At 39.2% G+C, this 27,619-nt stretch overlaps 1 protein-coding gene across 1 annotated transcript in view; it reads right to left on the bottom strand.

The window, feature by feature from the left end:
* LOC109419321 (neural-cadherin) overlaps positions 1 to 27,619 on the bottom strand; it is a 132,651-nt gene that overhangs the window by 63,425 nt on the left and 41,607 nt on the right. Inside the window, exon 5 of the mRNA XM_019693557.3 lies at positions 12,370 to 12,507. Coding sequence (XP_019549102.1) covers positions 12,370 to 12,507 — 138 coding nt within the window. The remainder of the gene's footprint in view (positions 1 to 12,369; positions 12,508 to 27,619) is intronic.

Raw genomic sequence — 27,619 nt, 5'->3', positions numbered from 1 at the left:
TGCTGCTATGAACTTCCTAGAAGCATTTTGGAAGCTTTTACCAGAAACTGGTATTAGTGGTATGGAATATGTATGATAAAATTGCTTGTTCCTCGGGCTATAAAGATATCTTCAAATACATTGATAGTTGCTGTAATTGAGAGTAACAAAGAAAAAGTTGAATAACGGATTCAACTCATTTCTATTGTGGAAGAATAGAAGAAAAAAGTATGAGGATGTAGAGTACTGCGCCATAATCAATGAACTAAGAACGTTGAACTTTGGCGGAGTTTTACAAACATCCTTCTATATTTCCATTTAAATTTAGAATAAACTTGAAGAACACTATTTTTTCCAAAGTTTCGTCAAATATGAGTTTTTGAGGATTTAATTTATTTTTGTCTTCTTTATACAAAAAAAATATATAACTTTAGGAAACGATAATTTTTTAACCGCCTGACCAATTTCAAATCTTTTGGCTGTGCTTTTGTAGATATTTTTGTTGCCTAAGAGTGCTGTGAATAGTACCGTTAACTGTTCAAAAATTTAAAAAGAAAACGTATTTTACAAGATAAATGAGAATTTTGGCAAATATTTAGTTCTTTTCAATTTCGGGCTCATAGTGAAAAATTTGTTCTAACTAATCATATTGAGGCCTCAAACTTCAATTTTTTGTGTTTCCAGAATTAAAAATATTTTCATGTTTTAAATAAGAGGACATTTTTTTTAAAGACCTTTACTGTGCTCCATATCCCTAAACACGATGCTTAGTATCAGGTATTTAGATTCATAAAAAAGATGGAAAATCGGTTGAAAACTGAAAAATTTGTGACACCTGAAGTGAAAACGCCTTTTAATTACTCAAAAATTTAACTTTGAGGCGATTTTTTGACTCAAACTCAGAGGTTTCTCTTTTCAGGTAGATTTTAACAACTTTAGAAAAATAAGCCGCAGCCTAATGCTCATGGAGTAGAATTGGAATATGGCGTCGTTTTTCTAATTGTAGGAAAAACTCTACGCTACAGGTTTCCGAACAACACATTGTAGTCCCAACTAATATTTATTGTGAATGTAAACGCCAACAAAGCGTCCTCAATACGGCTTGATGCTGAGTTACTGTGTTGTACATATAGACGGTAGCTTCTATGCAAACCCTATACCAACGAATCTAGCGAACTTAATCCACATGTATATGCTGTGCGAGCAGCTTCTATGCCACCAAGTCATAGCTTTTTTCTCAGCTCCTATGTAACTACTAACTGAATACCATCTTGAGAAGGCGCTTTTTCAACCTCTTCACAGTTACTGAAATGAATCGAATAAATATAATTAGGTTATGGATACCGTGAAGAAAAACATGTGGAACTGGAACTATCACTTTTAAAATTGAATAATTGAAGTACTTGCCGCTACTTGGAATCGAACTCCCGATCTCCGTATCCACTGGTCCCGATGATGTCCTCGCTGCCACACTGCTATATATAAATAGCATAGAAAATAGCTCGTTTTGTTTTACTCCAGAAAAGGCTTTTTAATTGTGCCACAAGAAACCTTACCCAAATTAATCTTGCTGCAAAAGCTTGTGAAACGTCAAACGCAATAATGTTTACATTGTACAAGCTGTGTGGTTGCGCCAGTAGGATCTTAGTCATCTTCCTCACAACGTTCTGGAAGAAATTGACACCAACGATGTTCGCCATTGTGATATTTGGAGGTAGCTATCGACTGAGGAATCTGGAAACCTGGGACGATTTTCGGCTTGGCAGTCGCAATTGCAATCAAACGATCAGATATTCTCCTTCATCCGACGTTTCGATGTTTATTACATCTTCTTCAGGGAATTCTATATTTGAGACAAGATAATTTTACTATATATACTAAACATAAAACATTAAAAAGAGGCTTACAGAAGTGTTAATCGCTTTCGTTCTGAAAAGCTTTGTGAAAGCATAATCCGTCTAAAACAATATTTAAAAAAAACGTTGGGATCCACTCTGAAATACATATAGCATCAGTAACATTCTTAAGCATATATGATAAACTAATTATGTACTCTAGAACACTAATAATATTCGCAGAATTCGGTTCGCGCTTCTAACAACACTACCAACGGCCAATTTGTTTAAGCTAAGTGGTGAATATTTGTGGAACCTAAGTGGGTACAACGTGGTTTGATTCGCTTTGGTAACTATTGGGTATTTCTGTTATTGTTGCTGTGTTGGTACCTTTAGATTGTTTTGTGTGGAGTGTGTGGAATATGCCTGCATACATAGAACTCAAACATTCGATATCTGATCTCTTGTTGATGGTGTGAGGTGTGTTTAGAATGTGACAAACCTCGAGAATTGGAAGAGCTGTTTGCCTTCTGTGTTGGTCTAGGATTTGAGTTTTTTCTAAATCAAAACGATGTTGCTCATCAATGCTGTGTTGCAGGAGTGCTGTTTTTTCCCTCAATCGTTCCAATTCGAATTTCGTCCTGGGGCTGTCGCTGTTCTAAACACACCTCACACCATCAACAAGAGATCAGATATCGAATGTTTGAGTTCTATGTATGCAGGCATATTCCACACACTCCACACAAAACAATCTAAAGGTACCAACACAGCAACAATAACAGAAATACCCAATAGTTACCAAAGCGAATCAAACCACGTTGTACCCACTGAGGTTCCACAAATATTCACCACTTAGCTTAAACAAATTGGCCGTTGGTAGTGTTGTTAGAAGCGCGAACCGAATTCTGCGAATATTATTAGTGTTCTAGAGTACATAATTAGTTTATCATATATGCTTAAGAATGTTACTGATGCTATATGTATTTCAGAGTGGATCCCAACGTTTTTTTTTAAATATTGTTTTAGACGCATTATGCTTTCACAAAGCTTTTCAGAACGAAAGCGATTAACACTTCTGTAAGCCTCTTTTTAATGTTTTATGTTTAGTATATATATAGTAAAATTATCTTGTCTCAAATATAGAATTCCCTGAAGAAGATGTAATAAACATCGAAACGTCGGATGAAGGAGAATATCTGATCGTTTGATTGCAATTGCGACTGCCAAGCCGAAAATCGTCCCAGGTTTCCAGATTCCTCAGTCGATAGCTACCTCCAAATATCACAATGGCGAACTTCCTCACAACTTCTAGCTGAAAGAAAGTTCTTTGAAAAGCTACGACGCGCTGTTGTTTTGTGTATCTGGCAACTTTACAAAACGTACTGTATATAAAAGCAGCTGTTTTATTGGTTGGGACTCTTATTCGATTTGTACATCTTCCTGCAAATCTTCCGGAGTTGGATTAAAGTGCAATAAAAGCAACTCAAATAATTTTACAGCATAGAGATGGATAGCTGTAAAGTATTTGTGTAGTAGCTATATATCCCGCTTAAAGTGTGTTTTGACAATAATGTTTACATTACAGTCTCTAGCTGTAATGATATCGCATAACGGCCTTCAAAGCGCTGCTGGTTTGTGGATTTGTCAATATTACGAATTGTACTGTATAGTAGAAGCTGTTTTGTTAGTGGGGACTCCTATTCGATTTGTTCATGTTTTCACATCTTCCGGAGTTGGAATAGAGTACAGTAAAGGCAGCTCCAGTGACAAGTGATTGATTTTTGAAAACCGAGTTTGGTAGCTGCCCAGACAACCAGTAATCGTACAGGATGTTGCATAAAATGATAAAGTGGAGGCCATATGCGTGCATGCCTCCATTTAGGCGCATGTAAAATGTACGCATATCGCCTCCACTTTAGCATCTTATGCAACATCCTATACGATCACTGGTGTATGTTTTGCAGCCATGTATTAGCTTATGGTTTACATTTGACAAGCTTCCCTTTTGTTCAGCGTTGACTGCTTCCATTTGATCGTTACACAACATCTTCTGAACTGAGTTATAAATGAGTTTGTTTACAAAAAGCATCTAGGCCTTATCACGCATTAGGCTAGAAATACTATAGGGAATAACGTAAAGGATTCATGAAGAAATTTTGAAGGCGAACGGATTTTTTGAAGAATTTCTAATGAAATGCCTGGATTATTTCTCGAAGGAATCAATGACCAAACCCACAAATATTTTTTCTCAAATTCTTTGGTGTAAATTGGCTCTGACGGCAGCAAAAATGCACTCACTCCAATGGGAAATCCCATTTGTATCAGTCATCGTGTGCGTTTGAAGTATAAACAAACGTGTTTTGTCTCGTTTTTTCCACGTTTGCCATACGGTGGCAGCCATCAAGGCCTATAAAAACAACCTTAAAAGAATTTCCATAGATTTCCTTGGAGGAATTTGTGTAGGAGACATTGGGAAAATTTCTCTAGGATCCCCTGAGCAAATTTGTGCAGGAATCTTTTGAAGGATTATCGGAAGGAAAACTTTGGGAAATCTCTGAAGGGATCTTTGAAATATAACTTGAAATCCTTACTGTAGTTTATTAAAGGATTCTTGAACGAATTGTGAAAAAACAATTATTGGAGGAGTTTCTGATGAAATCCCAGCAGGTATAACTAAAGAAATGTTTGAACAAATTCCTGAGAAATCCTAGAAAGAACTTTTATAAAAATCATTTGGGGCATTGCAAAAAGAACACTTGAAGAAATTTACAAAAAAAAAATCTCAAAAGAATTCCTCAAGAGTACCTCTGGTGAATTGTTGAAGGGATCATATGGAGTTGCCCAAAATAATCGTTTTTGGACATATTTAAGAATCTTCTTATGGAATTCTTAGATTTTTTTTTTATTCATTAATGACACTTTACACACAGAAATTCTTGAAGGTATTGCTAAAGAAATTCCCCTAGGAACGCTTTTGGAGTTCCAGAACCAATCGCTGGAGCAACTTTTGAAGGGAATCTTGGAGAAACTTGCAAAAGAAGTTCTTGATGTAATTTCTAGATAAATCGTAAAAGATATCCAAGAAAGAATTCTTGAAGATCCTTACTTGAAAAAATGCTTAATGAAATGATTAGAAAAAAAATCGTGAAGCAAATCCTGACAAATGCTTGGTGTTATCGCTAAAGAAATCTTTGAAGGTATCAACATAAGAATTCCCGATGAGAACTTTGGAAGGACACCTAAAGGAATCATTGAATTAACTCCAGTCTTGGAGGAATTTTTGCGAAAATTCTTGAAAGAACTCTTCCATTTTTTATTTGAATTTCTGAAATATTAATTGGCGGAATTTCTAAATCCTTGATAGGCTTATTGGTGGAATTTCTAATGTATTTCTAGCAATAACATTCAAAGGATCCCCAATAAGAAATCCTATAAAAATTCCTAGAGGAATTTGTGTAAGAATCTCCAAAACAAAAACGAATAACTATTATGAAAGTATTTCTTGTGCATAGTTATTCAGCCATACCATAGAAAAACGATATAGTGCATCTCCGATTGTCGTGAAACTTGGTGGGCTTGAAGTTCTTCGGAAATAATTAGACCCGTATTTTTTTTTATTTCGTCATTAGGGTGACCAATTTTCATATAGGGTGGTCCAACTTAAAATTTTCAAAAAATCGTAACTTTTGAACCATTTGACCGATTTTAAACATTTTTTTTTGTTTGAAAGCTATTGAATTGTAGTTTTCAGGTAAAATACGTTTTTCACGTTTTCATGATCTCGGAACCAAAGACCTGGTTTTATATTTTTATCAGAAAATTCAGGAAATTTGGCGTAACATATCAAAAAATCAGAGATGTATGTTTTTAGTTTTTGAGGTATGATTTTTTGTAAATAAAAGGTCAAATTTTCCCATACAAGACACTTTTTTAAATTTGATTATATTTAGATTCCTTATAATATTATGGATACCAAAACCACCAGGAATCACTTTAAAAAGCAATACTATGCATAGTTTTATGAGAATTTGTAATTTCAAGCAATTTTAGAGTAGCTAGTACTAAAATATATGATGCTCTATATTCAAAAAAAATATATCTCAAAAACAAAACAACATACATTTCTGATTTTTTGAATGTTACGCCAAATTTCCTGAATTTTCTGATAAAAATATAAAACTAGGGTACCTCTTTGGTCCCGAGACCATGAAAACGTGAAAAAAAACTAATATATTTGCAAATTTTATAGTACTCTTTACATTTTAGCCCCCTTAACGTATTTTTCCTGAAAAACACCAATTCAATAGCTTTCAAACAAAAAAAAAAAGAAGTTCAAAATCGGTCAAATGGTTCAAAAGTTACGATTTTTTGAAAATTTTTAGTTTTGAAAAAGCTTGATTTTTTGGACCACCCCATATGAAAATTGGTCACCCTAATGACAAAATAAAAAAAAATACGAGTCTAATTATTTCCGAAGAACTACAAGCCCACCAAATTTCACGACAATCGGAGATGCACTATATCGTTTTTCTATGGAATGGCTGTATTGTTAATATTCATGGGAAAAACATGTAAAAACATATTTTGGAATACTTGGAGAATCAATAGGTGAAATCATTTTAAGAATTTTTAAGAGAATACTTGACTAAAAATTTTTAGGGGCCCAAATAGCCGAGGCGGTAAACGCACGGGTATTCAGCATGACCATGCTGAGGGTGACGGGTTCGATTCCCGGTCGGTCCAGGATCTTTTCGTAAAGGAAATTTCCTTGACTTCCTTGGGCATAAAGTATCTTCGTGCCTTTCACACGATATACGCATGCAAAATGGTCATTGCCAGAGGAAGCTCTCAGTTAATAACTGTGGAAGTGCTCATAGAACACTAAGCTGAGATGCAGGCTTTGTCCCAATGAGGAAGTTACGCCAAGAAGAGAGAGAGAATTGACTAAATTCAGAATGGATCTTTGGAAAAATCGCAAAGGTATTTATTGGATGAACTACTGCAGAAATTTTTGGAAAAATTTCTGAAGGATATTTTGGAGGAATTTCTAAGGCATCTTAGAATGAATTCCCGTAGAATTTCGAAAAAAAATCTTGGTAGAATTTCTAAAGCATTTCCAGGAAAAATCCCAAAAGTTATCCTCGGTAGAATCCTTGGAGAAATCATTAATAAATCAAACAAGAAATCTGTGGATAATTTGCAAAAGATTTTTTGGAAGAAATATTCAAGAAATCCTTGGAAACATTCCCGTAGAAATTCTTGAAGCAATACCTGAAGAACTAAAGCGTTTCTCCTGATGGATATCCTCTATGAAATCTTACCCTTGCATTAATCATTTAAAGAATATATCTAGACAATAGACATTCTTGAAGAATTCCTGACTAAAGTGACAAAACAGTCTCCGAAGGAGTTCCTAAAGGAATCCTTGGAGAAATTCGTTAAAAAATAATTCTTATTTTTAACCTTTCTAATTCATCACGTTGGCAACAACCCGCTGACGTACTGCACGGTTTGGTTGAAAAATTACTCTAATGCACAAGGAGGGTAGTATAGATTATCTGTTCCTTTACTAAGCATACACGCTTCCATTTTCATCCTTCTCAAAATTAAGGAAAGCACTATGAAAAATAATGAAAAATCGCAATCGAATGTTTTAGAAGAGTTTCTAGATGAATGCTAGCAAAAATTCATGAAGGAATCTTTGAAAGTATCGCTAGAGTACATGGATTTTAAGGAGTTCTCTGGAACAATTCCAGAAAGATTTTTCGAAAGAAATCTTATATTTTTTTAAGGGAACTCCTGTAGTAATCTTTTGAGAAATTCTTGAATCATTATCGAATGGATTTTTTTTTCATTTCCTGGGAGAATTCTAGGATGAATATCTTAGCAAAACCTTGCAGAAATATGTCGAAGAAATCGTTGCAGTAATTGTTGGAGGAACCCTTGAAAATTTTCTGAAGAAGTTCTTTTAATTTTTTTTAAGAAATTATTAGAAGAACGACAAGATGAATGATGAATGCTTGGGCAAATGTCAAGATAAATCCTTGGAGAAATCTCTGAAAGATTTATATAAGGGAATGACTGAGGAATCCTTGAAAATTTGTTGGCAAAACACTTTACGTCCATGGAAAAAATCATTAAATATCTCATCCCATTGGAGGATCTCCTGAAAGAAACCATTAGGGAATGTTTGAAGAAACGCTTGAAGAACTACTCTTCCTCTGACGGAATTTCGATGTAAATCCTTGGAAGAATATCTGGATCCAAAGGAATCATTGAAGAATTGTTTAAAGTAGTTCATTCTGGAATTTCTTAAGAAACTCTTTGGATAATGTTCTAGATTAATCTACAGAAACAAGAGAGACAAACAAATTATGTTCAAAATAACTGAAAATCGTGACTTTTTAACAGATCAAGCAACTTCAGTTACAATGTCTTGAAAATAAGTATTTTCTAGTGACAGACCCGAAAATAATCTGGTGGGATTTGTTTCAACAAATTTCCAAATCTCAAGAACGGACACGATAACCAATTACGCCACAGAACAGGTAACGAACGGTTCCGGGTCATTTGGCCGAACGCCATTTGGCCGAAAGAGTCAATGGCCGGATGCCATTTGGTCAAATGCCGTTTGGCCGAAAAATTAATTATGAACTTGATTGCCCATGCCACTGTTCGCCGCATCAATATGACTCGAAAGAACAGCCTATGTTTCAAAGAAGGAAAAATATTTGATAAAATTTTGACAGTTTCAACGCCAATTAATTCCAGATTGTCAAAATTAGAAAGAATAGCCTATGATTAAAAGAAGGAAATATTTGTGATGATCATAATGGTAGTGAGACTGTCAAAACTTCCTCTGAATTCATATAATCATTATTCGGCCAAACGACCCATTCGGCCAGATGGCATTCGGCCAAATGATGTTCGGCCAAACGGTATTCGGCCAAATGGCCGGACACCTTCCTACCCTTGGGTTCTTAGAGTATTGCATTGAAAATTCTCACAGTGAGAGCATGTTTCCCGTTGAATCATTACCGTGGAATAGTTGGTGAAAGCTCTCTAGAGAATTGATGAGTCGTGGGTTCCAATACTACCAAGGCTATGGTAAAATAATTATTATGTTTCAGATCGTCTGAGTTTTTTCTTTTCAAATGCATTTATGTATTATGGTTAAAACTTTTGCATACTACTTTGGTGAAAATATTGGAAGAATATTTTTTCTTTAAAACAAATATGTATACAAATAAATATTGTCTAACGTTATTCCTACGAGAATGTTTACCTATTTGAATGATTGAAGTTACTTCCGAAATAATATCCAAAGACTTTCTGGCAGAAAAACATCCTGCATTAGTATTAGTAAACGTTTTAAAAACTTCTTGAGAAATTGAGTCTATTTCTCCAGATTCTTTGAATAATTCTTTCAGGAATATTTGCACATTTTCTTTGGACCTTTTTTCAGGAACTCCTTTGATGCTGTCTATAAACTACGTAGACTAATTTTGGCCATCTCAGACCCCCTTACCCCTCCATAGACTTTTGTCCGTAAAAAAAAAATAAAAATTTGTATGGGGCGTAGACTTTTGCCAGAACCTCCGTAGTTTATGGACAGGCTCTTTGTGGATTCCTCAAACATCGACTTCTTCAAATTGTCTGCAAAGATTCCTTCTAAAAATCCTCAAGCGTTTGTTCAAAAAAATCTCTTGAGATTTCACATAGATTCCACTAGAAAAGCTTCCAAATGTTTTCTTGGAGTTTGTTCTGAAGTTATTCCAAAGATTTGTCTTGCAACTTTTAGAACTAATGTAGGAAGCTATGAAACTGTTGCTAAAACAATCTAGTTGGCAAATCTTGGAAAAATCAATCCTCAAGTAAATTCAGAAAAATACATTCAGGGAACATTGCAGGAAGAATCTGTAGAAGAATTGCTAGAAAAGGATTTGTGTAAATTTTCTGAGCAATGTCTGAAGCATTGCTGGAGCAAATCATTGACGAATATGTTTTAGAATTTTAAAAGCACTGAAACCTCCTAAATCCTTCTGAGATCCCCTGTCAAAACCTCTACATCTTCTCTGAAACCCCCCACTAAAACAAACTGAAACTTCTTTGTAACTCTCATTGAAACTCGCAAAACAAAATAATTGTGAGACGTTTTTGACCACCTCAACTTTATAAAATCTGCTTAGGGTCCTAAAATACCCATGATGTCCCGCATGACCTTCCCTTAAAATTTCCTTACCACCCACCTTCAGCAGCATTTACACAAAGAATCAACAGATTGAACTTGGGATTGAACTCATTCTCGATTCGTAAGGGCTGGCATCCCAATACTTTTCAATAAGCAAAGCCAGCGCCAAATGAAGGTCAGGTGAGCGTGGGGAAGGAAGTGCTGACATGAAATTCGCTTGACCAATAACCGAATACAGTCAGGTTTTTTTTTACTGGGGGGATACGTACCGCGTAAAAAAAACTCAGTTCAAAATTTAAAAAAAAAACGCGTAAAAAAGTCTCACCATTTCTCGCCGAATCATGCAAAAATAAGACGATGGTTTTTTTTTGTATGGAGTTTTCATTTACGAGGCCGCGTAAATGAAAACCGCGTAAAAAAAACCTGACTGTAGTTCTCTTCGCTACTACGGGAAATCAATAGGAATTTGAATAGAAGAAAGGAGATGTGTTCCTCGAATTCTCATTATTCCTTTCTGCTACCTTGATCACCTTTAATTCTGGATTTCAAAACTCTTTTGTTGGAATATTTAGTCTTTTTAGAGGATTCTACCCTCTTCACTGAAACTATCTGCTTATTCTCAACAGACTTTTCTGGCAGAACCGTGGGGGAATTCCAGCAGGAGGCAATGGGAAGATTTGTTTAGTTTTTTTAGATATATTTTGAGGTATCTCTGGATGGTAACCTGGATACCTAGAAGAATCAATGGACGATTTCAATAAGAGTTTCAGTAATTCTTTAAAGAATAGCTATTTGAGGAACCTCCGATACAGTTTATAAAAAATTGAAATATAGAATCCCGTATGACCATCTTTTAAGCTCTTCTTGTCAGCTTCTCTTCTTAAACGCCCTTGAAACTCTCCTGAAACCTCCCCTTTTTAATCTACTCTCCCTTCAACTCCCATTGCCTCTCTTCCAACCCTATAAACCCCCCTCGTGGAAACCTGTTAAAGCACCTCTCCTGAAACCGTCACAAAAACCCTTAAAATCTAGTAAACACTCATTGGCCGTCTGCCGAAGCTCTCCTGACCTCTACTCTCTTAAAATTTCTACTTTTGAATCTCCATTGAAATTATATCTTCTTCTGCTCCCTGAAACTCCCATTGTGATTCCTCTGAAAATTCTTTTGAACATCTTTCTACACTTCTCACACTTTCATCACCCTCTTCTCACCTAATCTCTCCTGTATAACACTAAAACACCCTTGAAAACACGCCTAAAACTTCTCAAAAGCCCCATGAAACAACCTCTCGCCAATTCTCTTCTTTCCTCACCAAACTCCGCTTTGTTCCGCTTATTTAGAAACCTACTGGAAACACTCTAAATCACATCACTACCATCTTCCTTGAAACCACTCTTGCACCCCTCCTCCACCCTTAAAGATAGTCACACCTTTTACCTCCCTGGAAACTCCATGAAATCCCTCCGAAATCCAGCCTGAAATTGCCCTGGAACCTTCTGAAATCCCCAGAACCCCTCCTTAACCAGTTTCTCTTACCCCTTTCATAGAAATCCGACTTGCACACCTTCGAATGCTCCTCCTCTTTACGTTATTACACTTTCTCTCCTTTCCGCCTCTCTTAAACTTTTCTTGCTACACAACCCCCTTCCCATCCTAAAACCCTTTAGAAACTTCTCCGAAACCATTCAGATACGAATCCGAATCGTTTCTGAAGCCTCCAGAGCACCTCCGACTTTCTTAAACATTGATAAAATTGGTCAGGAGCACGAGGCTCAGCATCACCCCCTGAAAACTCCTTCGCAACCTCTGAATTTCCCTTGCTCTTACCCTTTGAAATTCTACTGCAACACTTCCGAAAGTTCCCTTGTACCTCCAGCTTTCTCCTTATCCACCCCTAAGCTTATCACTGAATCATTCACTGCATCACTCCTATACTAAACCGTACCTAATCTCCACCAGAACTTACTTTATGTCCCCTTAGAACTCCATCTTAGAAGCCATTCCTTAAACTCTCTCGTATCCCTCGTAAAAGTAATAAGTTGACTCAATTTAAATATAAATCTTTTTATTCACCCCTGACTCATCACTTTAATGAAGGTTTTGGTGCTGGAATCTCATTCTTAGTCGGTATGTAAAGATGGGCCTAGGCTATAAAATATTTTCGACCAATTACCGCTCTTAAAAGCATTTCAAACTTCTATATTTCACTAAACAAAGTTTGTCGTCTGCTGTTGTTGGGAAACATCTGCAGGGTCTAACAATATTCCGAAAAACTATAAACTGTCAATCGAGTTATTTCCAAGCACTCTCCGTCACACTTTCCGGAGGAATGCCTCACCCTTCCAACAATTAGTTCCACCTACCTTCAGCACAAAGATGTCCCCGCTGGTTCGATTGATGTCGAACTTGCTGTTGGCCGGGTTGTCCGGATCGATACCCTGCCCGGTCAGGAAGTACACGATGTTCTGCGGTCGGTCCTTGTCGCCATCGGTTGCCGTAACCTGTTTTCGGTTTTGTCCATCCCGAGAAAAGGAAAGTTTCGCCGAAACCATCCGGTGGGGGGCCGATGCCGGTGTCCGTGACCGTGGTATGGTGCGGCAAAAAAGTGAGAAAAAGGGAAAATTTAATTAATACCTTGCGGAAATTATTATTTTAGAGATACGACGACACTCGTCGTGATGTAAACGACTAGGTACTTGCTCGACGTTGCACTTCCGGGAATTGTCCGGTAGCCGGGAGCCGGGAGTGCACTTCATCATTGTTCCGTAGCTCGTTGTCGAGCAGAGCTAGGGGGAACGCAAACCGATACCGACTGACGAAGTGGAACTAACATAAATTAATCTTCAAATTAGATTGTTCTTCCGTTATCACACCCGGTGCAGGCCCGGTGGTGCGTCGGGTTGAAGGAGTTCGTAAACGTACCTACGTTTACATCACGCGCCGTGCCGTATTACTATTGATGGTTGAGAGAGGGTCAATGTGAGTAACAAACGAGCGCATGCATGGTTCTCAAAAGCATATTACACTTACTTACATCATAGGAAGGATATGTACATGCACGTTTATGTATGTCAAACACCGAAAAGAAGCTTACATTACTAAAAGCTACTACAGACAGACCAACCATAAGGATTTGGACGTAGCTAGAAGGCAAGCACACGTGCGCTGGTTGCACGATGAAAACAGCTGAGCTAAATGATGTGGCTAGTAGAGGACCTGATGCTCTCTATGGGATAGGAATTAGGCGTAGCATGCGGATGGAATGGAGATTAATTCGTGTGGCCTACGAACGAAAAGCTTCCAGGAATATCGGGAAGGCCAAGCAATCATGCTCGCATATTTACTCATAACATGAGCTATTCATTATGTGAAACAATATTGCTCTATGCATAAGAGGGGATTAGCATTGGAGGGGTTTATTTATGGGGCTGTCCATCAATTACGTAAGGGTTTATAGGGGGAGGAGGGGTTTGAGAAATCTTACGCGCCATACAAAAATATTTGGCTTTCCATACAAAAAATCTTACAAGGGGGGGAGGGGGTGTCGAAAAATCGCAAAAATTCCCTTACGTAATTAATGGACAGCCCCTATGTTGTACCATTGAAGCATTCCTATTGGGAATTTCTTACTTTTGGTTGCATTCCTCTCGAAAACTGAACTTGGGATTATGTTTTTTTTTATATCTATGACACTATTATGAAAGTGATGATTTCTTTTTTTCGGGTGATAATTGCCCATGTCCAATTCGCCTTAGGGATTTATAGCACGTAGATTAAATTTCCGGAGCAGTTGGTTTTGTGCATGTTTTGCGATTGGTACTGATAAGGAATTTAAAGCAAATCTAACTAGGAACTATCGAAGTTTGGAACGAGTAACTCTCCAAGTAATCAAAACTTTTGAATTCAGGTTCTGAAGTGTGAACCTGGGAGTTCGAGTTTGGAAAAATAGGTTCTATCGTACATTAAAGGAAATTTTAGAGCACACTGGAAGATTCCTACTCATTTTGAAATTATTATCGAAATGGTTCCGGGTCATTTGGCCAAACGCCATTTGGCCGAATGCTGTTTGGCCGAATGCCATTTTGCCGAAATGGTCATTTGGCTGAATGCCATTTATCCGAATGCCGTTTGGCCGAAAAATGAATGATGGACTTAAGTGATCATGCCGATGTTCCCCGCATCAGTATAACTCGAAAGAACAGCCTATGGATCGAAGAAGGAATAATCTTTGATAAAATATTAGCAGTTTCAGTGCCAATTAATCCCTCAATGTCAAAACTAGGAAGAATAGCCTATGTTTAAAAGAAGGAAATATTTCCTCTGATCATATTGGTAGTTAGAATGTTGAAAAATTCCTATGAATTCTTTCGATAATTATTCGGCCAAACGACATTCGACCAAACGGCATTTGGCCAAATGGCCGGACACTCGAAATTTGGCTTCGATTTCCATCATCAGTTTCATCAGTTTTTAAAAAGTAGTATGCGCGACACAAGACTGAGTTTGTACAATGATAGACAAGGAAATTTACTGACAGGCAAGATAATAGTGGCAACCAATAACCATAACATGTATACACTGGAACCTCCATAGGTAGAATCTATTAACACCTAAACGACCATTATCATTTTTGGCAACGCCAAATTGAAAAATTCATAAATTTGTTGAATTTCAATCAATCCTGATGAAATGCTGAGACAAGATCCAGTTTCTATTGTAGTTTTGATCAAATGGGATACGAAATCAGAATTTATGGTATTTGGGTACCAGTGTTATGGTATTTGGGGTATTCAAATCAGAACTTGAGTTTTCACTATGATTTTTTTTTGAAAGCTTTTGAATAATAGAATCTTTATCTAAGCTGATTCTAACGGCAAATTTTCTGAATATCTTGAGTATGTTCCAAAAGCCTCTGGGATATCTCCGGGAGAACCGGATCAAGGAAACATTTACATTTTTACTCCAAATAAAGTTTTTTTTCTCTCTTTTTACTGGCTAAGACCTTTTGATCCATAAAGCTAAAAATAAAGTTATGCTTTACACAGTTATGTACTGGCAAGTGGGTAGTTTTTTTAGTATCTGGAAGTGAAGCTCAAAGAGCTTCTTTAAGGAAAGGAATCTACAAGCATCAGTGCTTGAAATCGAGTGAATATGAATGGTACGATCAGTCATCAGCGCCAACCATCACTACGAACGAACACGCACAGGGAGCAAAAAGATATCGAACCAACCGCGACCACTATTCCTCATCGGTCGGTTGGCTGGTGAAGCATATTGACTGGTAACGATTATTTCTCACTTGCTGCTGTGAGGCTAAAGATGCGTAAATGATTCAGTGGATTTATTTTTTGCTCAAAACTTGTAAAAACAATCAATTTGTCCATAAGAGAATGATGGACGTGACTATTATAATCGATTTAATTCGAGTTTATGTCATTTGCACTGTAATAACGAGATAAAAATAAAGTATATTCATTGCCGTATACACCGGCGAAGAGAGATTCAGAGAGCCGCATGGCGCTGAATCGTCGTTCCTCACTCTCATTTATATTTTTTATTGCTCCCGCTCCCACTTGCTTCAGAAGCATGTTAGCCAATAAAAGCATATTGCTACCGCTTTGGGTTGAAAAGCGCCGGTCAAAGAAGAACAAATTTTGATTCGTCTGAGGTAAAACGCTTCAATTTTCAAGCGCTGACAAGCATAATCAGTCTGATACGTCTTGAATCTTTTATAAAACCGCCTAAAAACCTTATCAAATCTTTTAAAGCACCTCTGAAATCCCCCTGAAGCTCACCTAAGTAATGTGTGACATTTCAGGAAGAGGGTTCTAAATGTCATTGAAACCTTCTTAAACCCACTGTATTCACTGTATTCCCACTGTATGTAGATTCCTAAAAATCCCTCTACAGCACCCCTGAAATCCTCTGAAACACTCCTTAAGTCCTCTGTACTGTTACTAAAACCAACATAACATAACATTCTCCGAAACCCCCTTGATGTCCTCTGTAACGTCTTTGACATCCTCTCAAACCCTCCAAAACGCCCCTGAAATCTGTTGAAACCACCTGTGACACCTTTGGAATCTGCTGAAAATTATCTAAATCTTCCAGAAAATCTCCCGAAATCTGAATCCCCCTCGAACCCCAAGTAACACAGCTGACATTTTCCAAAACCGTCAAAAACGCCATGTAACGCCTCGGAAATCCAATGAAAATCCTCTCAATCTTACTGAAATTCCACCGGAAACCCTTTGAAACCCCCTCCGATCCGGTGTAACGCACTTGAGAACTTCCCAAACCTCAAAAACCCCCCTTTCAGTAGGTTTGAGAGGCGTGACTCTTAAACCTACTGAAAATTATCTAAAATTTACTGAAATATTTTCAAAAATCCTCTGAAACCTCATCGGAATTATGCTCAAGGCAAAAAAACATTCTCGTTTCGAATGTAGCGTAAATGTAGCGTGTGATGGCATTATATATGGTGTATTAGCCATGACGTTCAAAGCATAACGACGATAACAAAATAATATATTGTACGTCCTGAAAGCCAGCTCCCTAAAACCCCTTTGAAGCTTCTTCCCGACCAGAAGCACATACTTACCTTACTTACCGGTCAGGCTAAGGCCGGGGTGGCCTCTGCTGTACATAGTAGCTGCCTCCATTCCACTCGGTCCATGGCTGTTTGTCTCCAGTTCCGCACTCTGCGTAGGGTCCGCAGATCGTCCTCCACTTGGTCGACCCACCTAGCTCGCTGCGCTCCACGTCTTCTTGTACCGGTCGGATGCCTCTCGAGAACCATTTTAGTCGGGTTGCTATCCGACATCCTGATGACGTGACCCGCCCACCGTAGCCTCCCGATTTTCGCTGTATGGACGATGGTTGGTTCTCTCAGCAGCTGATGCAGCTCGTGGTTCATTCGCCTTCTCCAAGTCACGTCTTCCATCTGCACTCCGCCGTAGATGGTACGCAACACCTTCCGTTCGAAAACTCCAAGGGCGCGTTGGTCCTCTGCACGTAGGGTCCATGTTTCGTGCCCATAGAGGAAGACCGGTCTAATCAGATCTGTAGATGGTTAACTTCGTGTTACGGCGAACTTTATTCGATCGTAGAGTTCTGTGGAGTCCAAAGTAAGCACGATTTCCTGCCACAATGCGCCTCTGAATTTCTCTGCTGGTGTCGTTGTCGGCGATCACCAGTGAGCCCAAGTACACAAATTCTTCAACCGCCTCGATTTCATCACCGTCGATATGAATCCGGGGTGGCGGGCGCGGTGATTCCTCCCTGGAGCCCTTTGCCATCATGTACTTTGTCTTCGACACATTAATGACAAATCCGATTCGCTTGGCTTCACTCTTTAGTCGGATGTACGTTTCCGCCATCGTCTCAAATTTACGAGCAATAATATCAATATCATCGGCGAAACCAAGCAGCTGAACGGACTTCGTGAAAATCGTCCCACTCGTGTTTATCCCCGCTCTTCTTATTACACCCTCCAAAGCAATGTTGAACAGCAAGCACGAAAGACCATCACCTTGCCGTAATCCTCTGCGAGATTCGAAGGGACTCGAGAGTGTCCCTGATACTCGAACTACGCACATCACTCGATCCATCGTCGCCTTGATCAACCGTATCAGTTTATCCGGGAATCCGTATTCGTGCATAATCTGCCATAGCTGTTCTCGATCGATTGTATCATACGCCGATTTGAAAACGATGAACAAGTGATGTGTGGGCACGTTGTATTCGCGGCATTTCTGCAACAACTGGTGGATGGCGAACATCTGGTCCGTTGTAGCGCGTTCACCCATAAATCCAGCCTGATATTGCCCCACGAACTCTCTTGCAATCGGTGATAGACGGCGGCATAAAATTTGAGAGAGTATCTTGTAGGCAGCGCTCAGTGGTGTGATCGCACGGTAGTTCCCGCAATCCAACTTGTCGCCCTTTTTGTAGATGGGACACACGATACCTTCCATCCATTCCTCCGGTAATACTTCCTCCTCCCAAATCTTGGTAATGACCCAGTGTAGTGCTCTCACCAGTGCTTCTCCACCGTATTTTAGAAGCTCGCTTGGTAGTTGATCTGCTCCAGCGGCTTTGTTGTTTTTCAACCGGCCAACCTCCTCCTCAATCTCTTGAAGGTCAGGGGCCGGAAGTATTTCGTCCTGTGCACATACTCCTAGATCTGTTACCACGCCACCTTCGGTACTTGCAACGTCGCCATTGAGGTTCTCATCGTAATGCTGCGCCACCTCTCGACCACCTCACGCTCGCTCGTGAGAATATTCCCGTGATTATCTCGGCACATGTCGGCTTGTGGCACAAAGCCTCTGCGCGAGCGGTTCAGCTTCTCGTAGAACTTTCGTGTGTCCTTAGCACGGTACAGCTCTTCCATCGCTTCGCGATCTCGTTCTTCCTGCTGGCGCTTCTTCATCCGGAAGACTGAGTTCTGCCTGTTCCGCGCCTGTTTGTAACGTGCCTCATTCGCTCTCGTACGGTGTTGCAGCATTCTCGCCCATGCTGCATTCTTCTCGTTTTTCAACTGTTCACATTCGCCGCCGTACCAGTCGTTTCTGTGATTCGGAGTCGCAAAGCCTAGTGCTGTAGCCGAGGTACTACCTATGGCGGATCTGATGTCCCTCCAGCCATCTTCAAGTGTAGCTGCGCCAAGCTGCTCTTCCGTTGGTAGGGCCACTGCCAACTGCTGCGCGTAGTCTTGAGCCACTTCTACGTTACGAAGTTGCTCGATGTTGAGCCGCGGCGTTCGACTTCGACGCGTGGTGATAACTGTCGAAAGTTTTGAGCGCATGCATACAGCGACTAAGTAGTGATCCGAATCTATATTCGCACTGCGGTATGTGCGGACGTTGGTTATATCCGAGAAGAAATTACCGTCGATTAGAACGTGGTTGATTTGGTTTTCTGTTTGATGGTCGGGTGATCTCCAGGTGGCTTTGTGGATATCTTTGTGGGGGAAGAAGGTGCTTCGGACTACCATACCACGGGAGGCTGCAAAGTTTACGCATCGCAGAAGCCACCAGAAGCACATAACAAGACCATTACAAAATTATGACAACTGTTGTTAGAAATAACAATAGTTGATATGATTCTCTTAAAAGGATTTTTCCAGGTGAATATCCATAACGAAAATATGTTAACATTTGTTATTATTTTGAGTAACTAAATTATAACAAAACTTGTTTAATTTATTCAAACAGATGTATAAGAACACTTGTTTTATTATGTATTATAATATAATTGCTTGTTATATTATGCAAATAACATAATTTCGTAACATCTTTATTGCTTTCTTTGTTGTATTTTTCAAAACAAAATTAATTCAAAATTTATAAGATTTTTTGTGTTGTCGCGAAAAAGATTGATATTTTTTTTGTTATTTTGGTCACTCGAGCCAAGAGATTCATAACAAAATTTGTAACAAATTTTGATATAATCTTGTTATGATTATATCTCAACTTGTTATACTTTTGTTTTCATTGGAACGAGTTTTGTTAGAATTTGTGTTATTTTAACTACTTACGGTACATGTTTTATAACAAACCTTGTTATAACAATTATTGTAACAAAATAACGCAACTTGTAATAATTTTGTTTTTCCCATCTTGTCGGGTTGAAACGCCCTGGAATGTTTTTAAAGCTTCTTTAAAACCTCCCCCTCTCTCAAAACTTCCATGAAAGACCTCTGAACCTCCGCCTGACCGTCCTCGTTTAGCAACCTAGAAATCCATTTAATTAATAAACTGAATCCATTTAGGAAAACCCAAATCATTATTTATATAGAGATTCCAGAGTGGTGATCCTCCATAACCCGAATACCGGAAGATGGTAGGCGGACTCACCGAACGCCGTACAGGTAACTCCGGATAGAGGGGATCGAAGTGATTGGACAGGGCTTGATTTTTGGCAGGTAACGACTGGGTGGATGTAATCAGTGACCAGGCAGGACAGCGAGCTTGATCTACTTCACGAGACCGACGGTTGATCGTTGGATGGAAACACGTTGATGGAAAGGAATGGAAATAGGGCAGGACAGCAGGCTCGACCAACAGTAATGAATGCCGGCCAGGGTCGTAAGCCTAATGCTTGACGAACAGCTACAGGATTTGATATTCGATAAGTGACCATCAGATGAACAGGAACTGGGATCAGACACTTGAACATTGACTTGACGCCAACCGGGCATAAAACGGGAACCACACGAAGCAACGGGATTATCTTGTAGAACTGGTAATTAATAAGAGATTTTGTTACGGTGTGCCAGCAGGTTATGTTATACACAGCAAAAAAAAATCTTGTGATATCACACCATTTTCGCGGCACATCAGTCGCGTCGTAAAAGTTATGTAAACAATTACATCATTTTCATGCAACAAATTAGCCGCCGCAGCTTGAGAGTGGGTCTAGCAATCGCTAGAACCGGAACTTAAGATGAAACATATATACATAAGTAAAATATTGGCATGGATTCGTACACTGATCCGTTGATTGTGAGGCATATCCCTTACCACTCAGCTATTTCTCCGAGTTAGAAGAAAGGTGATAAATGTTGATACTGCTTCTAGGTATCTGCTGGAATGGGTTTGTTGATACTTTCCGGTGCCAACTAGGGTGTGCATGGTGAGTGTGATAATTGTTGGAAAACGATGTAACCGAGTGAGATTACGTTCGAAAATGAATACATCACCAGAAATTACGCGCCTGGATATTACAAAATTATTTGCTGTGTAATGTTATAATTAGCTTAGAAATATTTGAAGGCCTCTAAAACATTTCTAAATTTGAGTCGTTATCAATATGAGCTCGGGAACGTTCAAGAGCACGTGCCCAATGTACGTCTTTATCCCAAGCATACTGAAGCTTTAAAGAGCGACTAGTTAGCTGTTGGGAAATTTTCAAATATTTAGGTCAACAAAAGCATCCTGGAATAGGGCACTGCATGAAATACTCTCCTTGTTTTTCACTCTTACAGAAATTTTGTAAACAACAAGGCCAAGAAACGTCAAAATCCCATACAAAATCAAAACAGTGCAGTTCCCTATAAAGAACTTAATTACCACGATTAGTGATAGCTAGCATCAGTAGGGTTATGGGGTGCGGAAGTTGTTTCAATGAGGTTCCAGGGTTATTTCAGAGGAAATTATTCAATACGTTTCGGTGGGTTTCTGAGGGGTTTGGGAGATTTAAGATGTATTCTGAGGAGTTGTCGGGGGCTTCAATAGGATTTGAAAAGAGTTTCAATGCCTTTCAGAGATGTTCCGCATGGTTTGGGGGAGTTTCGGGGCGGTTTCAGGGGGTGTTATTAGAAATGGTTTCCGGAGGGTTTTTGAATCTTTCAGTGAGGTTCAGGGATGTTTAAGCATTGTTGAAGCAGTTCTTATAGGGATTTCAAGGGAGTTTCAGAGGGGGTTTCGAAGGGCTTTCAAACAGTAAGGCGTTTCGGGAGGTGTCGGAACACCTCTGAACCCCCATGGAACCCTATAAAACACCATGGAATATCCTGGAAAAGCTCGAAACACCCCAGATGCGAACCTGATAACATTTGGAACGTTCCTGAAAACCCTTGAAATCACATGGAACGCCTATGAAAATCCATAAATTCCTCCTGAAACCTCCTTAGATTCTCTGGTACGCTCTTGAAACTCTCAAAAATTCTCTAGAACACCCTTGCAACCTCCTAGAGCACCCATGGAACATTAGCAGTATGCCTCTGAAACCCAAAGGAACGCTCTTGAACTTCCTTCAAGCCCTCTAGAACGCACATGAAACGCTCTTGAAACCCCCCAAAACTCCTATAACGCTGGTGAAACCTTTTGAATATTCTGGAACGTCTCTAGCAGGTTCCTGAAACCAAGCCCCTGCACAAGGTGGAGGGAGGTGGGAAGTTTGGGTGTTAAACCCCCTTCCGCCTTTTGCCCAAATTGGAAAAAAACGCCTCCCTTGGCTCCACTTCTGTGAAACCCTACCATACGAACCTGAAACTTCAAAAAGTCACCTAGGACGCCCCTGAAACTCCCAGAAATACGAACAAGAAACACTGGAACGCCACTCACTGATCTTCTCTGGAATGCCCGTGAAATCCAATGCAATAATAGTGGCACTCATACAAGAAAATCAAATGAATTAATGTATTGGAACTTTGAGAAAATATTTTTGGAGATTTCCAAAATTTTAAATGTAAACTTTGGGAAAAATTAGGTGTCCAATAAAAATTCCTGAAGAAATTCACTGGAAAAATATATAAGTTTATTGAAGAATTACATACAAATTCTAAGAAAGTTTATAGCGTATAAGTGAATAGCAAATCATAAAACACTTGAGTGATTTAAAAATGTTCAACAACAGTTTCCATCAAATGTCCGAGGCCTGCAATCGAAAACTTTTCCGCCCCAAGTATGATGTAACGTTGACTTTCCCCATCATGGAACATTGACTCATGTCGTTGTCTGCCCGCGTTTATTGCTCAATTAGGATCCATTGGATTATGCTGGCTCAAGCAGGCGGAAGTCCGCTTTTGTTCGTTTTGCACAGCCAGCCGGTCACCGTTGTTTCCGCAGAATGATGGGTTCGGCTTATAGCTGGACCCGAAACCCAAAATGTACCGTTTCAACAACCTTAATCGTAATTCAAGAACCAGAGAGCGGCTTTTTTCTTGCTGTCGTTGTCGTCGTCATCGTCATCGTCCTTTCTAAACGATCAAGAGATTTCATCTTGTACTTGTTACTTGTAGCCAGGCACCATCACTGCACATACACTGTAGTGCTTTCCCAACCCACCGTATCCCATCAGTCGTTGTTGTCCTTCTGCGAAACAGATTACAGAACGGGGCCACGAGAATTGGAATTAAATTGATAATGTTCTTTATGTTTTTGCTGGTAGGTCTCGGGCAGAAACGACACGGCCGGAAATCAAAATTGAAAATGGATGGGGAGAGTGTTGAAAAACAGCAGCAAATTGAGCTATCTCGTTTTTTAGAAGATAACATTGATAGACGATATTCAGTAAAGTATAAAAATTTATACAATGTTCGAAGAATATTGAAAGTTTTTTAGAATGTTTTGTTAAAAAAACATTGAAAGGTGGTAGTGAGATAATTGCAAACACAGCGCAACATAAGATCGTAGAAGCGATTACTTGAAGAAAAATTTCGCAGTTTATTAGTTTGAAAATGAAGCAAAAAATATGTCAAAATCTATGCTTGTTCTCGTTACAGTTCAGCAAGGAGAGGTTTATTTAAACAAAAATATAAAACAGAAGAGCTCATTCGGTACAACTTCCCCAATCTTGTTTGGTCCGGGCTTCCGAGAAACGGACCTTACCAGCAAAAGAGCGCGATTGCACCATTAAATGGCGACGACCAGAAGTGAGCAAAGCGTGCTGGTGGTGAACAATGAAACCTCGGGCTGAAGTATGGGACTGAACGAGGCCACGCGACGGCGGAGGTTCATGGTGGGTTGAGGTGGTGTTCATAAAAATCGGAGATACCAATCAGCAGCAGTCCGCACAATGCTGGGTGTTCTTTTTATTTTCTTTGCTTGTCCAGATCTTGCCGGGAAGGAAGCCCTCCTGCTGCGCCGAGAATACTGCGGGAAAATCGAAGAAAATGTAAAATCTTCTAAAGAACATAACGTCAGATTAGCGGGACGTTAATTAAGTTTTATTGTGCTGTGATAAGTGAAATTGGTGTCGGAGATCGGACTGCGCAGGAGATGGCCGATGCTCCGTTTAGCGGCTCAGCAACAAGCTGCTTGGTGGAAGCATTTGCAGCTTCTTATTTCGGATGTTTTTATGGGCATCTATCGTTGATAATCTTCAAGAGCTTCCTATAGCTTTAAACTGATACTGCTACCTTTGCAAAGGTAAGCTTCATTAAAGACGAAAAATGTTGTCGTCCCTTCGGTGCAGGTTTATACTTGATGCATATTCTTGAACCCCCTTCCAATTAAGTAATATTTGGATGACCTCTATAAATATTTTGCTAACTTTTAAATATCGGAAATGTAAGGAATCATTCTAGTTCATAGCCAGGTGTCTAGCACTTTTACGATAATCATCTTCAAGTAAAAACTCTGAGACATTTAACAATGTTTCTGGCACAATTGTTGGAAAGATTTATTTCATGACTGTGTGCCAGGCAAATTCAAGATTTCAATGGATATAATTGATCAACGCAGTTGGTTTATAATGTTTGATCATTTTTTCACAAACAGATCTAAAGAACAGTACTTCTTGATGTGCGGAACAAACGCAGTTCCGAAATTGCTTCCGACCATCATCTCCTAATCGACGAGATCCGGCTACGCATCGACAGGATCCATCAACACCAGGAGAGAATCGCGCGCCGGTTCAACACACGCCGACTGGAAGACGCTGCGGTGAAAAGGTCCTTCATCGAGAAGCTGGAGAACCGTGCTGTTGATATTTTGGAAGAAAGCGTAGAAGATCAATAGAGTGCCATCAAGAACGCTTTCATCGCCACCGGTGAGAATTATTTTGGTGAGCTATGCACCCAGAGCAAGCAATGGGATCATAGATGACACCTGTAGGAAGATAGAGGAGCGATAGCGTTGGGCAATGTTGAATCGATGTTCGCAACATCGATGTTTTTGTTCCGACTATTCGATTTTTTGAATCGATGTTGAAGCCCAACGAAATGGACTAAATCGATTTTTTACATTCGATTTTTCTTTCGATTCAAAAATATTAAATTTCTTTTTTTTTCAGAACGATTCCGAAATGAATCCCTCTCAGGATTCTAGATAAATGTTTCTTAATAATGTGGAAGTCTTAGGAACCCTCTCAAGGTTATGGGCCAATCTCAGGGGGTTCTAATAGGTTGTCTTCCAATACTGCAGGAGAATTTTTCTCAGGATTCTAGGAGAATCCCTCTCAGGATTCTGGAAGAATCCGTCAGCGAGCTCTAGGAATATCCGTCTAAGCATTCTGGGAGAATCCCGAGGAAAAACTTCTCTCGGGATTCTGAGGGAATCCATCACAGGATTCTGAAGGAATCGATCACAGGATTCTGAGGGAATCCATCACAGGATTCCAGGAGAATCCATCACAGGATTCCAGGAGAATCCATCTCGGGAATCCCCAGGATTCCAGAAGAATTCCTCTTAAGATTTTGAGAACAACCGTTTAAGAAAACTGGAGTAATCTCTCCCAGAATTCTAGGGAAACCCTAATAGAATTCAGGGAGAAGTCTTATTGGAAAAGTTTTTCTCTCTTTTCTGGGATATGGTCTCTTAGGATGCTGGTGTGATAATTTTCAGCATTTTGAAGGAATGTCTCACAGAATTTTAGAGTAATCCTCAGAATTATGGAAGAGTCTCTTTAAAAAAAAAAAACCTGGAGGATTTTTTTTCAACAGTATTATATGGGAATACCTATCAGAATTCTAGGGGAATTCATTTCAGGATTTTGAGGTATTCCCTGTCAAGGCTGCCTACCAAGGGTGAAATCCCTTTCAGGATTATAAGAGATTCCTGGATGATCTGGACTGATTCCTCTAAGGGTTTTGGAAGACCCTCACTTAGGATCCCACTCAGAATTCTGAGGAAATCATTCTCAGCATTATCAGCAACTCCTCTCAGACTTCTTGAGAATTATACTCAGCATTCTCAGAATTGTGGCGAAATTCCTCTCAGAATTCTGGGGCAATATTTCCTAGGACTCTGAGGAAATCCCACGCAGGATCACTAGAATCCTTCTCAGGATTCGGCGTTTGATCCTTTAAAATTTTGGGGGAATATCACTGAGTATTCTGCGGGTACTCTTCCCCATATTCTTTGAAAATTCGGCATTCTGGGGTAATCCCGGTCAGGATTCCAGGGAAATTTCTCTCAAGATTCTGAAAAACTTGTCTCATGCTTCTGGAGAAATCCTTGGCATTCTGGGCTATATTTTTCAAGATTCTATGGCACTTTTTTCACAATTATTATTTATTAAAGAATCTCTCACGAGATTTTGGGCAGAATTCTATAGATATTTGGATTTTGGAAAATCCCTCACATAGATTTTGTGATTCCTCTTAGGGTTCGGAAGAAATACTTCTCAGCATTCTACGAGAATTCCAGTAGAGTTTTGTTTTCTGTGTTCTGGAATAGTTGCTCCCAGAAATCCCTTGCCGGATTCCTGGAGAATCTATCTTAGTAATCAAGGAAAACCCCTGACAGTACTCTTTATGGGAAAATTATCTTAAGATTCTGTTGTAATAAAGGGTGAGTCGTTAATTATTGTGCCACCCTACCTTCAACTGATTCGCAAATTGTCTACAGTTAACGAAATGAAACCAATTTTTTACAGTAGTTTAGTATATGTTTGTATTTCAACTTTTTGGTATAGGTTTAAATTTAGGATGCGTTTTAGTGAAATTCACGACATTTTCAATTAACGCCCTCCATGTGGACATGTTCAGGCTCCACTTGAAACAAATAATTAAAGCTCTCTGGTTTGTTTATGCGCATCGTGTCTGATTTCCACCCAGCTCCAAGCTTATGTTTCACTGACAATTATTCGTGAAACCTATTGACGAACATTAAGATGATCCGATAATGTATAATCATTAATTGTTCCAAGGCACGATACCATGATTGTTGATTTTAGCATGAGATTGTACAACATCTTTTTTAGAACTGTTAACTAAATTTATTCTATGTAGACCAAAATCTCACTGATAACTGCTCAATTCATTATATGTAAACAATAGACTATAAGGAGAAACTGTGCAAAATTTGGTTGATTTTGGTGAAGTAGGAAAAAAGTTACGTTAGTTTGAAAATGGCACAATAATTATCGACTCACCCTTTAGTTTAAAGAATTCTAGAGGAATCACTCTCAGAGTTCTGGGATAATCCCTTTCAGAAGTTTAGGAGAGTCCTTTCAAAGATTCTAGGGAAATGTCTTTCAGGAATCTGCGCTAATTTTTTATTTTATGTGAGAATACCTCTCAGAATTCCAGATAATCCTTCTCAAGATGCTAGTGAAGTCATTAGAAGTTTCGTAATCCCTTCCAGGGAAAATCCTTATCAGATTTTCGAAAAAATCTCTCTTAGTTATCTAGATATATTTTTCTCAAGCATCTCGAATTACTCCTCTTATGATCTCTCTAAAGTTGCTGGGGAATCACTTGTAGAATTCTGAGGAATACCTTTCGGGATTCTGGCAGAATTATTCTCAGCATTCTAATGGATTCCACCCAGGATATTTTGGGAATTCTGGGAGAAAACTTAAAAGGATTCTGGGGGAATTCTTCTCAAGATTATGGGGTCCTATCTACCAGAATTCCGCGAGAGTATATCTCAGGTTTCTTTGGCAATCTCGCCCAGTATTTTGAGGGAACCTTTCTCAGGATTCTGGAGTAATCCTTCTTAGGGTTCTTAACTATCCTTTTCAGGATACGGGGTCATTTCTTTTAAGTTTCTTGGGGAATCCTTAACCGTTATGTGTCCGACAAACTTTTTGCTTTTTTCTACACCGTGCTTTTTAAATGGGCGCTGGGTACCCGGGTACCCTGTCGGACACATAAGGGTTAATAAAATTCAGGGAGAATTCCTACCCTACCGCAAGAGTCTTGCTTTCTTTTCTAGATGA

The sequence above is a fragment of the Aedes albopictus genome, chromosome 2 (genome assembly GCF_035046485.1).
Source record: "Aedes albopictus strain Foshan chromosome 2, AalbF5, whole genome shotgun sequence".
In the NCBI taxonomy this organism is placed as follows: Eukaryota; Metazoa; Arthropoda; class Insecta; order Diptera; family Culicidae; genus Aedes; species Aedes albopictus.
The sequence above is the reverse complement of the archived record's forward strand: the minus strand, read 5'-3'. Positions and strand labels throughout refer to the sequence as shown.